Raw genomic sequence first — 15,087 nt, forward strand, 5'->3', positions numbered from 1 at the left:
ATGATTCCTTTTTTCCCCCTTTTCTGTCTTCTTTTGAATTGGGGATGTTTTAATGATCCCATTTTATCTACATTATTGACTTAGTTATTCCACTTTATTTTTGGTGCTTGCCCTAGGGTTTACAGTGCATACCTCTAAGTTACCACAGCCTGTCCAGCTCTGTCTCCTTTCCTCCTGCAACTTCAATTTACATGTATGTTACATCATTTGACTTTGTCCCCAGCTCTGAGATCCGTACTGCCTTCTTCTAACCTCTTTGGTAAGTTGGACCACTTGTTCACATGAAGGTGGAGTGGATGAGAACAAGAGGAGCAGAGTTGAGCCATAGCACCATCAGGATTTGAGTCTCTTTGGGATGGGCAAAAATTCAGAGGGTGGGTTGCTGAGAGCAGAAGTTCAGCCAGATTAACCAAGCACAGGTCTGAAGGGCTTGAGTCTTGAGTCCAGCTATTAGCTCAGAGTCATAAATAGGCAAGAGTGGGCACTTAGGAAACTCAAGAAGGAGCTGGGTACCATGTCTAAGATGATGAGGGTAAAGTACAGAAATGACTTGTAGCAGATGGCCATAGGCAGAGGTGACATTGAGCATCCCAGCATCCTGTGAGTTCTTAAAAACTCTAGAAAGGCATTTGGACTTTCATAAGATGTGAAATCACCAACCTGAATCCAAAATATTTAGATTTCAGGGAGTAAGTATACCCCAGATAATATCTGTTACATGTTTTAAATTGCTGTCTCCTCCACTTGATGTGGGAGTTCTGTGAAGATAGGAACCATATTTACCTTCTTCACTAACAGTACCTGACACTTAGCAGGCATGCAAACATTTTCAAATGAATGATAATGTGACAACAGAAGGCATGGATTAAATTTTCTTTCTCACCAATTAATGGCCCAGCACACTTGAGTAGTTATTTAATCTTTTCCATCTCTTACATTCTCATTTATAAAGTTAGAATATCATAATCCCATTTTACAGGTCTGTTGTGATGATTAAATAATGAAAGATACAAATCAAGCAAGAATCTCATCCCACAAACTTAGGGTTACAAGAAATGTAACTTTATTATTGTCTCTACAGGTGAATTTAGCTTCTATTTCAGTCACCATTCTGCTAGATGTTGGAAATTTATTATCAGTCAATTAAGTGTCTGGGTGATTTCCAGGCAAACCCTCAGCCCTCCCTCCTCACCTTCTTGAGTAAACCTCAGTTCTGGAGTGTTTTCTGTTGTGAGAGCATGTGTCTGTGTAGGTGGACTAAGTGTCTAAGTTCCTATGACTGTCACTGTCATCCTCACACACACTGACTTCCGCTGAGAGCTGTTTTTCAGTCTGGCTTCTGTTCATATGGCTCTTTTAGACTCTGATTGAAAGGCTGCTATAGGTTTGCCAATTTTCTGGGTTAGGTCTGAGACACAAAAGAAAACATTCAGGTGCTTCTGGTGCACTTGTGGGGAGTACAGGGACCCAGCTGGGCTGCCCTGGCCTGCCTGTCTATACACAGTGTACAGTCACTTCCGGTCCTCCATGAAGCTTATAGTTTTTCAAGACTTGACTCTCTACTTTCTCTCTGGTTCTACTATGACAATAAGAAATTATTTTTAAAAATCAAAACTATTTTGATTAATATTATCCAGTTACATTATATAAATTATGTGCAAGTACTACAGGTCATAATGTCTTTTATCTGGCATTCTTTCGCTAAAAGCTTTAAAATCAATGTTCTTAACCCTTAATCTATAGATAGCATAAATATTTAAATGTATCTCTTTGTTTCCTTTGCTTTTTTTTAAAACAAAGAAAGCTTGCTCTCTATTTTTTGCAAGTTCATTACTTCCATTTTTTTGCCTCTAGCCATGATCTTTGCTTTAAACATTAAGCTCCTTTAGAGCAGAGGTTATATGTTTTCTAAATATTACAGCTGTTTCCTGATAGATGGTTCTGATAGCTCTTCCGTCTTCTCTTCCCACTCACAAAAGACAAGCGGCTCACTCTCTCCGCTATTCTCAAATACAGCCTGACATTCCAGCCAAAACAGTCTGATTGCAGTTCACCTATTCACAAATGTCTGTTGAGAATCAGCCATTCAAGGGCACCATGTCCTGTATTGTGGGGCCAAGGGGCAGAAAATTTAAAAAGTAACAACACCTAATGTTTGTTGAGCACTATACATTGATTTTTCTGAATGTTTTACCTGCGTTATTTCATTGGGTAGTCCCAGCTCTTTGAGGTATGTACCTTTGTTATCTCAGTTTTATAGATGAGAAATTCAAGTGGCTGAGAGGTTAAGCATCTTGCCAAAGTTTTCTCAGCTAGTAAGCAGTAGAACCAGTATTCTAACCTATGTGGTCTGGCTTCCAAGCCAACACTCCCAACCACCATGCAAAACTCAGGAGGTCTGTCAAGTTTCTACCAAACCTAAGGGCTCCTTATGTAGAAATCAGTCAAATATGGTTGCTGTTAGGAAACTGTAGTCATTGCTCTTGAATAGTAATTTCCATATTATAAGTAACACTGCAGGCTAGTGAACTGGATGATGACACAGTTCTCGGTGGATTATAGCATGTTGCCATGTGAAAGGTGCCCTGCTTTGTGGCATGAGCATTTTTCCCCTGGTGGTAGAGCCTTACAGAGCAAATGGCTGAGTAAGGCTATCAGAGTTTGAAAGCACTCTTCATGCACTATTCCACAACTTGTGCTCTGATCTCTCTTATACTCACCAAGTAACAAGTAACTTGTTATCCCCAGTATAGCACTCTACAGTTTACAAACCTCGAGAGTTTGCTCTTTGTCTTAATATGAGAGGCCGTTGCAGTTATACGCACCATCAAGTGCAATCTAACATTGATTTCCTGTTCAAGAGAATATTGAGTGGTGAGAACAAAGGCATCATGGAGCCATGGCTGTCGCTGTGGTCAGGGAGAGGAAGCAGGAGCCCAAGGAAGGGAAGCAAATGGCTCATTAGAGTGGATGGTTAGGATGAGAGCAAAGGGAGAAGTAGAGCTTAATGGACTGAAATGGTCAAGCTATAAGGAGAAAATAGCATCCAAGAATGACAAGGGCAAAACCAACAAAGAGTCAAGGTCAGAATTCAATAAAGAGAAGCTGGGGAGAAGAAATATTTCAATATCCCAACAGAGGTGACTAAAGTGTCCGACTAAATAAGCGTGTCCCCCTAATTGTTTGAATAGGCCAATGGGTCAACCAATCTTATCCTTCCGAACTACCCCCTCATCTCCCCAGCTACTTTTGGAATAGAGAGGATGGAAGGGTGGGAGGGTGAGGGGAAGAAAGACAGAAAGAAAGGGAGAAAAATAAGGAAAGGAAATTATATTTTTCCTAAGAGTAGAAGGGAGTTTTATTCATGAATGTAGCCAAGTCTCAGAAACATGCACGGTTGTGAGACCTCAGGAGGGGTCTTCTCTTCTTTTTCTGCTTTTCTGCTTTATTCTTCATTCTCTGTCTCTTTTTTTTTTTTCTCTTTTCTTTTTCGGGATAACAACAGTTCCTTAACATCTGTGTTAGAGGCCCTTGCAGATTATTTCTCTGGTTTCCAATTCTACGTTTCAGAAAGAAAAGATTCTGACTGGCTCAGCCTAGTCAGTTGCCAACCCATGAACTAAACAATTGTGCCTAGATTTGCAATCAAGTTGTATTAGCATGGCTGGTAGAAACCTACCATGTGGGTCAGGGTTCTTTCTTCATTTTCATCATCTCCCAGGCGAACCCACATTGCTGTAAGGATTAAATTAAATAATGGGCCCAGGCACAGTGGCTCACACCTATGATCCCAGCACTTTAGGAGGTCGAGGTGGTAGGATTGATTGAGGCCAGGAGTTCAAGACCAGCCTGAGCAATGTAGTAAGACCCCATCTCTGCAAAACATGTTTAAAAGAAAGAAAAATTGGCTGTGTATGCTGGCATGCACCTGTAGTCCTAGCTACTCTCAAGGCTGAGACAGGAAGATCCTTTGAGCCCAACAGTTCAAGACTGCAGTGAGCCATAATCACAACACTGCACTCCGGCCTGGGTGATGAAGCGAGACCTTGTCTGAAACAAATAAATAAAATAAAATATGTGAAGGGGTGCCGTGAAAGTGTACAGCACTACTGCAATTCTTACAGCTGAAATATGTCACCAGAGGGAAGTGCCAAAAATTGCTTTTGTGGTAATAGTATTAGTTTTCATGCATTACAGAGATACCCTGGGTATATAAAGAATCCTCTAAATCGGAATCAATTTTCTTCATCTGAGATTTGATTCTAAACTCTTTTGCTTGCAAAAGATGCAGTGAGGCAAAATCAGACTTTCTAAGACCAGATCACCTGATCTGTATAGAAGATGAGTCTCAGAATTGGAAGGGGGTGGTCATCATTTGGTATTCAGAAATCAAAACAAGGTTGTTAAGCACCAATCAAGGATGTTTGAAGGGAAAAGTGGCTAGATTTTAAGATTACTCAATAGAAAGTGTTTTCTGGAAAAGAAGCCAATTACACACCCTGGGGAGAGTGCTTTATGTTGCTAGCGATAATTGTTCCTCATTAACTTTGCTGCAGAGACACTTTGGTACACTATGCATAGATGTGGATATGGTCACTTTCTTTGAGTTAAATGCAAACTACTTTAGACCAGATGGCTTCTGGTCTGTGGATTTCTATTGAATTTCCTGAATTCCCCTAAACTGTTAAAAACAAACCCAAAAAACGAAAAGAAGCTTTCATTTAAAAATTTGTTTTAGAGATTCTTATACTTGAGATTACAGCATCTGATTTTAGCTGATAAAGCTTTAAATTCCATTCTACTCCATGCTTGAAATTTGAAGGTTCTGAAAGGAATGCAGATGATTTACTTCTAACTTGCTGTGTTAGCTGGAGTAAATTATTTAACTGATTTGTGCTTTTTTTTGGAGGAGAGGTTACGTTAGTCTGCCTCTTGAGTGTTTCTGGGACACTTAAGTGTGAAAACCATCCGGCAGTACATTATCAAAAGTAACTCATGGCAGAATCTGTTTTTCTCTGCCTTGATAGCAGTGGATTGTGGAGTTTTAATTACTAATGTACTTTCCATGAGTCCCAGTGATGATAAGATGCACCATCAAAGTAACAGAGTAACAGTAGGGAGAGCAGAAGTATGTATCAATTGTAGTATATGTTTTAATTTCAGCAACATTAAAATGTAAACATATATACATATTAAAATTGAAGAAATGTGGTGATGCCTAATTCCCAGAGATGTTCTGAAAATTAAATAAGGTTCTCATTCCACACTGTTAAGTGGTACAATGCAAATATTATTACTTGCCTTACCCACCCCACAGCCCAGCCTTTAATAATATACTAGTGACTTGGAAAAAAAATGGATACGTCATTCAATTTAGGGATCAAATTTTTCATGAGAGTCATTTTTTAAAGGGGGGATATGTTATTCTTTTCTTCTTTTTTAAAACAGGGTTTCACTCTGTCACCCAGGCTGGAGTGCAGTAGCACAATCTTGGCTCACTGCAACCTCTGCCCCCTGGGATTCAAGCAATTATTGTGCCTCAGCCTCCCAAGTAGCTGGGAGCATGTGCCACCATACCTGGCTAATTTTTCTATTTTTAGTAGAGACAGGGTTTCACCTTGTTGGCCAAGCTGGTCTTGAGCTCCTGACCTCAAGTGATCCACCCCTGCCTCAGCCTTCCAAAGTGCTGGGATTACAGGCATGAGCCACCACATCTGGCCAAGGGATATGTCATTATCAACAATAGCTAATACACAAAGACTGTAGAACCAGAAGGAATCTTTTTTTTTTTTTTTTTTTTTTTTTTTTTTTTTTTTTGACAGAGTCTTGCTCTGTTGCCCAGGCTGGAGTGCAGTGGCACCATCTCAGCTCACTGCAACCTCTGCCTCCCAGGTTCAAGCAGTTCTCCTACCTCAACCTCCCGAGTAGCTGGTCAGTAACTCGAACTCCTGACCTTGTGATACAGCCTCCTCGGCCTCCCAAAGTGCTGGGATTACAGGTGTGAGCCACCGCGCCTGGCCCCAGAAGGAAATTTAAAGTTCAATGAATTTTATCCCCAAAGTTTATAATAGGGAGAAACAGGTTCAGAGAAATAAAATGACTTCTCTATATGCATATGGTTCATGGCACAGTTGAGGCAGAAAGAGGACTTTTTATGGATAACATTGACTATTGTAAGTAATTGTGATTATATACAGTGAAGCATTGAAGCTAGCTTTGTAACTTCAGTTCAAACAAAGGAGTGATAGGATGCTAATCTCCCACATGCACAATGTTTTAGCAAAAGTACAGTGCAAGGATAAGCTGATTTATGTTGTAGAATTAAGGCAGTAGGAATTGAGAGTGTGAAAGCTGTCAGAATCAAAATGGAGTCACTGATGTTAAAACAAAACAAAACAAAACTCTGACAAATAGAGCCATGAAGGGAGAATTTTCATGCATAAATGCCTCATAACAAAAACGACCACAAAAGACTCCAAAACCCACAACCTTGCACAGAGGCCATCACAACCCTACACCAAAAACTACTTCTATCAGGACATCTGCCCAGCAACTGCCTGTCCAGCCTTGAACTAGCATCACCCTTGTTATTGATATGTTAGCCAAGGGTAATTATTTCAAAACAATGATGCAATCTGTTACCTCCCTGAATACACACAGAGTTTACTATGGCAAGCATCTTTCCATTGCGGTACCTTTTTCCCAAATAAACCTCTCTTCTTTTAGAGAGCCTGTGTCTTTGTTATTTAGGTGACAAGAGTGCGTGAGAAATGCATAGGTGTAGAATTCTGATGTACTAGATCACCTCCTACCCGTGGAAAACAAAGCCACACTCAGCCTGAGTGGAGGAGTACTTGAACTTTAAGTCCTTCTGTGCAGAAAAGGAGTTACACACCCCTCCAGGAGGCCACCCCTACCCCCAAGCAGTTTGTTTTGGTCCAAAAATGACAAAGCAGACTGGACCTCAGCCCTGTGACTACTGGTCTGGGGCAGACCTGTTCACAGTAGAACTATAAGAGGTTGTGACTTCCCTTGTGGTCACCAGGAGGCTGGGCTGAGCCGGCGTAAATGATGGCACTTGCTAGGGTCACAGAATGCATCTTTAAGTGCATTCAATTACAGACCTACCCATACACTGCATTTCTGATATGACCCTGTAGATTCCACAGCCCATTTCTGGAAGGCTTATCTGAGAGTTGCAGGCAGGATCCAGCTCATTGTGGCTTTATCTACACAAGGCAGATGAGGACAGGTTGTTACCATCTCCCATCTGTGGCTACTGATGCCTGGTTAAATCGTTGTTCCAAGCCCCCCAGCTGAGGGGAAGTAGAGTCAGGTCTCTTAATGCTGTGCGATGCTCTATCTGGCCTTAGCTTGGCCTGCTCTTCAACTTTGACACAAAATAGAAGCAAGCCGCAAAGCTGGACTGAAGGTTCATACGATTTTAAAACAGAGCCTGGCGTGGTGGCACAGGCCCGTAGTCCCAGCTACTTGGGAGGCTGAGGTAGGAGGATCGCTTGAGCCCAGGAGTTCGAGGTTGTAGTGACCTATGATCGTGCCACCGCACTCCAGCCTGGGCGACCCAGCGAGACCCAACCGCCGCCCCCACAACAAAAACAGAAAGTGGGAAACGCCGTCTGTATTTACAACTAGCTGGTTTAGTTCCCAGACATGAGTATTATGACAATATTCATTTGGCAGTTCAGGATCCGAGCGAAGGAAAGCCTAAGCGAGCTGCTGAGCGGGGCCAGTGGTCCCGGGGCGTCCTGACTTCCAAGGTTCTGGGCCTTCATGCTGCCGCCAGGAGCTCGTCGCCACGCCCTGCCCCAGTGGTCCCCCTGCAGGGGTTCCTGTCCCCCAGGCACCGAGCCCCAAGCCTCGGCGCAGGCTGCAGCTTCCCTCTGCCTGACCCCGCCAGCCTGCGCCTCCTCACCCGGGAACTAGTAGAAGCCTGGGCCCGCGCCTGGCGCTGCAACTCCAGTCTTTAGTCTTTGTTTGGAGCACGGGAGAGGCATGGAGAACCTTGGAACCGGCGGAGGCGTGACTTCGATATTCGTATCGCTGTTAAATAAACGATTTTCTAATTTGTATCTGTTTCATGCCAGCTTGAAACTTCTGTAGGCAGAGCCGGCTGCGCTGCCAGCCCTTCCTTCTGCTTGTCCCCACCCACCTCTGCCTCTCCCACCCAGCCTTCCCTCGGCAGCAGCGGGGAAGAACAGCCGAGCAGACCAAACAGCCGGGGCAGCGGGTGGGAGGCTGTTCCCGCAGCTCGTGGCTGGCGTTGGAGAATGTGGAGATTTTCCCATTCATAAAAGGAACGTCCCCGCTCGCCGCCTTGCCGCTCGCCGTCTTGCTGTCCGCCGCACACCGCCACATCCGCAGCGGGGTAGGGCTGGGTCTGGGGGCGTTCGGTTCCCAGGACCCTACCCGGGCGTACTCTCGCCTTTCTTAGGAAGCCCCATTTTGTGAGCGGCACCGCGTGTCCTCGCTCAGTCCGTGCACACCGTTGACCTGGAACGCGGATGAGCACCCTTGGTTGAAACGAAGAGACAAAATGGCTTGTGGTTCAATTCATAAATAAAACCTCACCCTCGGACTTCAGGCTGCCCGACATTTTGTGACTTGCATTTTTTTGCTTTATCATAGTTTAGGAAGCGACTGTCAGGCCACGTTGCCTATCCATTTCTAAACGACTGTCTTTTTAGGACCCCGCTTTCACCCTTCTATGGCAGTGGGTTGGGGGTGGGGGATGGAACTGGAGTGGCCCAGGGAGACGATGGCAGGGGCGGGGCGGGGCAGGGCGTTGTACTGATTCAAGATGCAATATCCATCCAAATAATGGATTGTTATTAACAATGATCCTCTCTGCAAAACCCTTAAAATTGCCCCTTGATTCCCTAGCAGCAAGAGGCGAGCCCTTATTCGCTGAGCTGAAGCCTCCTCCCCCTCCTCCCCATTACTCTCTGCTCTGGAAATTACAACTCCTCGGCGCGCCGCGCGGGGAGGCAGCGGCAGAGGCTGGAGGGAGGCGGGGAGGGGATTCCCGAGCCAGCTGGGCGCTCGCCCTCCGCCCGCTGGCTGCAGCGTCTCGCGGCCAAGGTCAGAGGCTCCGCAGGAGCAGCAGCTGGGAACCAGGGAAGCGGGTCAATCCCGGCAGCAGGGAGGAAGCCCCAGGGCACAGTCAGCCGGCGTCCGCAGCCGCCGAGGAGGAGGGTGAGCGGCTGTCTCCCGGCCGGTCGGGTCCCGCCGAGGTGGCCGCGGCCCCAGCGACCTGGTGGGTGGCGGCCCAGGGGTCGGCGAGCGGGCAGCTGGAGCCCCACCTTCGGCTCCCGGGCGCTGTCCACCGCCTCGTGGTGCTGATCCCAGCCCCGCAGCTGAGCGGCCTTCGCACCTGCCTGCTCACCTCCAGATCACCACGATAAGGAGCTGGGCGAAGGCAGAAGGGGGTCCTCAGGGTAGCCGCCCACCGGAGCCAGGGGCTGAAGCAGTGAACGCACAGCAGCCCGGCCGCTGGTCCTGGGGTGGAGAGGAGGCGCGCGCTGCAGCCGGCGGCGGCGCTGGTGCTGATTCATCACCTAAAGCTCCTCACAGGCCACCGCGAGGGCAGCCGACCCGCTTCGGACTCTGGCCACAGGTTGAAGCCGCCGGTGCGGTAGCCTCGCGGGCAGGAGGTGAGGACCCCCTCCCTTCTCTCGCCCCTCTATCATCTTAGGGCGGTGGCTACAGGACAGAGAGAGGGGCGTGCCCCTCGGCTGTGAAGTGGGCATGCCCGTGTGATGCCCCCGCCCGCCGTCTCACCGGGGCGCACCACGCTGGTCCTCCTCCGCCAGTCTCCCGAGCTCCGGCCATTCATCCCCAGCGCAGAGCAGCGCGGGCAGCCGGTGCCGCGATGGAGGAAGAGCTGAAGTGTCCCGTGTGCGGCTCTCTGTTTCGGGAGCCTATCATCCTGCCCTGTTCCCACAATGTCTGCCTGCCTTGCGCTCGCACCATCGCGGTGCAGACCCCGGATGGCGAGCAGCACCTGCCCCAGCCGCTCCTGCTTTCCCGGGGCTCGGGGCTGCCGGCGGGCGCCGCTGCTACTCCCTCTCTGGAGCACGACGCGGCGGCGGGCCCGGCCTGCAGCGGTGCCGGCGGGAGTGCAGCTGGCGGCCTCGGCGGCGGTGCGGGAGGTGGTGGAGACCACGCGGACAAGCTGAGCTTGTACAGCGAGACAGACAGCGGCTATGGGTCCTACACCCCGAGCCTCAAGTCCCCCAACGGGGTTCGCGTGCTGCCCATGGTGCCCGCACCACCCGGCTCCTCCGCCGCCGCGGCTCGGGGTGCCGCCTGCTCCTCGCTGTCCTCGTCTTCGAGCTCCATCACGTGCCCGCAGTGCCACCGCAGTGCCTCCCTGGACCACCGCGGCCTGCGCGGCTTCCAGCGAAACCGGCTGCTCGAGGCCATCGTGCAGCGGTACCAGCAGGGCCGCGGGGCCGTGCCGGGGGCGTCTGCAGCTGCAGCGGTGGCCATCTGCCAGCTGTGCGACCGCACCCCGCCAGAGCCAGCAGCCACGCTCTGCGAGCAGTGCGACGTCCTTTACTGCGCTGCCTGCCAGCTCAAGTGCCATCCATCCCGGGGACCCTTCGCCAAGCATCGTCTGGTGCAGCCGCCGCCGCCGCCGGCGCCCGCCGAGGCAGCCTCTGGGCCCACTAGCGCCGCCCAGGGCGCCCCCAGCGGAGGCAGCGGCTGCAAGAGCCCCGGAGGCGCGGGGGCCGGGGCAACTGGGGGCAGCACGGCCCGCAAGTTCCCCACGTGTCCCGAGCATGAAATGGAGAACTACAGCATGTACTGCGTGAGCTGTCGAACCCCGGTGTGCTATCTGTGCCTGGAGGAGGGCCGGCATGCCAAGCACGAGGTGAAGCCGCTGGGGGCCATGTGGAAGCAGCACAAGGTGAGCCCCCGGGACGCGGGAGTGCAGGTGCCAGGGAAGAGGGTATGAGGAGAAAGGCTCTTGGCCTCTTCCTTGGAGAACTGGCAGAAAGTTGGTCAGAGGGTCAAGCAGGAATTACCTCACTTACTAGCCATTCATTCCATCAGTTAGTCATTTGACAAACACGTAAGGAACTCCAGGTACTCTGGACTGGATGCTGGAGATGGGAAGGGTATGGAAAGATGACTTATTAGGTCCCCACCCACCTGAAGTTTTAGGATTTATGTAGGCACGGGGCACCCAAAACGCAGAAACAGGGCTCTTTTACTCCCAAAGTCTGACTAATAAGTTACTTTGATGGTCCCTTTTGAGTTAAAGCATGCAGGATCTCCTTTTCCCCTCTGCCACTCTCAGCAACTTATGGCGGCAATGTGTCCTTGTATCTGATACTGCGAGAAAGAGACACGCCATCAAAATCCGGTCAGGTCCTTGATCAGACCCCAAGTCAAGACTAGAGTTGGTTTTTCTAACATTCACCTAAATTTCCCATCCAAAGGCCAAAGATGAGCAACTGGACTCTCTTCCCGAGAGGTCAATGAACTAGGCCTGGCAGAGTTAGCATCTTGTGGAAAGGACCCCTAACTGCCTCTGGAACTTCAGACACCAATTATTCCGTGTGCTCTTACCAGTAAACTCTCACTGCAGAGGCAAGAGGTCTCCAAACAGCCCCGCCAGAAAGAAATATTTGAATTGAGGAGGAAAATAAAGTAATTGGCCAAGGCTATCCAACTGGAAATAAGCAAAAAGTGAGCACAGATGAAAGGAAGAGACTAAGAAACTAACCATTCCTATATAGATTTGCTGTTCATATATCATTACTCTATAGTATTATCTGCTATAATAAGCATATGTTGTTATTATAATTTAACATTTTAGAATTAAAAATTAGAAAAAACAAATGTGAAACACTTTAGGAATCCACCTTTGAGAGGGGAATTTGCATAATACATAGGAAAAAAAGATAAATATGTAGTCAAATCCCTAGTTCTAGAGCAGTAGCTCTCAACTGGGTCCAATTTTCACCCCTTACCCCAACCCTTCCCCAACATTTGGCAATGACTGGGGACACTTTTAGTTGTCACACCTGGAGGGTTCCACTGAAATCTAGTGGATAGAGGCCAGGGAAGCTGATAAATATTCTACAGTGCACAGGAAAACTCCCCAAAACAATTATCCAGCCCCAAATGTCAACAGTGCTCTGGAGAGAAATCCTGCTCTATAGTTACACAGACCTGTATCCAAATCTTAGGACTTGCAATTTACTAGCTGTATGAGTCTAGGCACAATTTAAAACCCATTGGAAAAAATATCAAACTTAGACAATTGTGGTAAGGATTAAGTATAATACTGTATGTTGAGCCTCTAGCACAGCACCTTAAATATAATTGATAAATAACATTAAATGTTACTGCTGATTTGTATAGTCGTAATACTTAAAACCAGTGAATTTGCAGAAAGCTACAGGGCAGTAGCCAAGAGTGCTCATTTGGCCTCATTGACTTGGTTAGCTAGAGAAAACATGAGCTGGCAACTTTTGGTAGTGTTTATGCTGAGTCCTAAAATAGCTTTGAGCTGAATCAGAATGGTTGCCTTGAATTAGTTATCATTCATATGACATTTTGTTGCATATTGCTTCACAGTAATTGCAGCTATCTTGCTTATTTCATCTTTTAAGTGAATAAACATCACTTTACAAATACATAAATTACTTGCAAAAAGGGCTGTGACCAATTACCAAGACAAGAAGTACAGATTCCATATCTCATATTCAGATTTCACAAACTGCTAAATCTTCACCACTTAGAGAGCCAAAACTAATTCTGAGTGTTGCCACTCAGATGTTCAGAATTAGTGAAGAGTGGAAACCAAAGACAGTCGAGGTGAGAATTTGCAATTATAAGAGAAATTAAGTGTCTTACATGGAAAAGTGAGTCGTATAATGAGCTACAGTTTAAAGAACTAAGGTTGTACAGGAAAAATTATTGGTCATCCCTTGCTTGGTGTCAACAACAGTTTTATAAAATTTCTATCCTCAGCCAGCAATGCAAAGTTATGAGGAAATCTGGGAAGCACATGTGATATCTGCCCCCTACAGTGGGCAGTGTAAACTGTGGGAATATGACCATGCAGGATCTCAATTTTATGACATCCTCCTAAATCCAGAAGAAACACTACGAGATGCTTTTGTGAACACCTGTTTTCAAGAATGAATAGAAGTGCTGCTGTTCTTCTTCAGCAAACACTATTGATTTCTACAGAAAGGAAAATTACTAAGTGCTTATTATGAGCATTTCACCTGGGGGCTGGCAATTAAAAGAAATGATAAATGGGAGAGCCTTGGTCAAACACTGGTGGTCTTGCTTTGTGGCTGGACATCTAGACCAGCATGTATGCTGCAAGGGTGGCTACTTTTGAAAGACAAACTAGAACACTTCATTAAGACTCCCACTGTTGGCAATATAAGTTTTACAGTAAAACATAAAGTCTCTGGATTTTGTTGTTGTTGTTGTTATCTAAAAATCTCAGAATCTTGACAAAGCCTCATTGCATCACTAGAACTAGAACTGGGACAGCAACATTTCTCTAATATTCCTGTGATTAAAGAAGCCGTCATCAAAGCCTTGCTTTAATTTTTCTCTGGCATTACTGCAGCTTGCCTTCTGATTAGTGATTCTTAAGTAAAGACATATATACATGACACTGAAATCTGTTTTAAAACAAGATTGATAATCACCTTTTAAAAGCAGTGTAAAAAACTTCAGGTCTTGGCTAAACACATTTCTATATGAATTTCTTGGGAAAGGATTAACTGTTTCAAAGAGCCTCTGATGTGAAGATGGGATAGGGAAGGGTAACTGTACAGGAGAGCTTTTGGGTTTTTGCTTCTTGATTATGAAAATCTGTTTTTCCTGAAACTGGAGGAAAGGGTTACTGTGTACCATAGCTCTTTCCTAGTGTGACATGCCACAGAATGTCAACATCTATAACTCCTAACTCAGGGAGAACTCTGACCAGCTGGGTACAGATGACCAGCTCTGAATTAAACTGGCTAGGAGTTGATTCCTAAGTTGGGGTTAGAGAATAATTCTTTTTCTTTATAGATGAGCTCTTCTTCTGGAGTTCTTTGAGAGCCATGGTAAATAGAAAGAGCCTTAAAAGAAAATCTCACTGATACTCCAGGAGTACTATTCCCACTGAGTCAGCACCTCACAAAAGCAAGGGAGAGGGTGTGGCCTGGAAAACTCAAGAAGGACAGGACTTTTTATCACTCAAATGTCTTTTTTTTTTTTTTTTTTTTTAAGAGATGGAGTCTTACTACATTGCCCAGGCTGGTCTCCAACTCCTAGCCTTAAGTGATCTTCCTGCCTTGCCTTCCCAAAATGCTAGAATTACAGGTGTGGACCACTGCACCCAGCCAACTCCCACATCTTAAAGCTCTGCCAAAAGTCAGGTGGCTTCTCAGCCTGCTGCCTTACCTTATTTTGTAAAAAGGGTATGTTAGGCTTTAAAGGCTGAGAGGAAGCACCTCTGCTATTAAAAGGGATAGCACATACATGACAAAGAACATGTAGTTATAGTTGCACTATGATCACAGGTAAAAATATTTTAATATTTGTAATTCTTTTTTTTTTTTTTTTTTTTTTTAATATTTTGAGACAGAGTCTCTCTGTGTTGCCCAGACTGGAGTGCGGTGCTGTGATCACAGTTCACTGTAGCCTCAACTTCCTGGGCTCAAGTGATCCTCCCACCCCAGCCTCCCAAGTGGCTGGGACTACAGGCACACCCCACCACCATGCCTGGCTAATTTTAAAGTTTTTTGTAGAAACGAGGTCTTGCTCTGTTGGCCAGTCTGGTCTCAATCAAACTCCTGGTCTGAAGCGATCCTCCCACCTTGGCCTCCCAAAAGCCTGGGATCACACCTGTAGGCGAGAGTGACTGCACCTGACCAATGTACATCATTTCTGACGGCTGCCTGCCATTTCATCACAGGCATTTATATTTTATTTCATCAACACCTTAGTACTGAACTTTGGGTTGTTTTCTTTCTTTTGCTGTTACAAACATTTTGTTTGTTAAATCTATGCCTACACTCTTAATTATTTCCTCAGGTTACATTT

General features: G+C 46.5%; 1 protein-coding gene across 1 annotated transcript in view; it reads left to right on the top strand.

Annotated features, from left to right (window-relative positions):
- The first annotated feature begins 9,782 nt into the window (after positions 1-9,782).
- TRIM67 (tripartite motif containing 67) overlaps positions 9,783-15,087 on the top strand; it is a 53,852-nt gene continuing 48,547 nt past the window's right edge. The window contains exon 1 of the mRNA XM_007989782.3: positions 9,783-10,930. Within this exon, the coding sequence (XP_007987973.3) occupies positions 9,890-10,930 (1,041 nt within the window). The 5' untranslated portion in view covers positions 9,783-9,889. The remainder of the gene's footprint in view (positions 10,931-15,087) is intronic.

The sequence above is a fragment of the Chlorocebus sabaeus genome, chromosome 25 (assembly GCF_047675955.1).
Source record: "Chlorocebus sabaeus isolate Y175 chromosome 25, mChlSab1.0.hap1, whole genome shotgun sequence".
Lineage (NCBI taxonomy): Eukaryota > Metazoa > Chordata > Mammalia > Primates > Cercopithecidae > Chlorocebus > Chlorocebus sabaeus.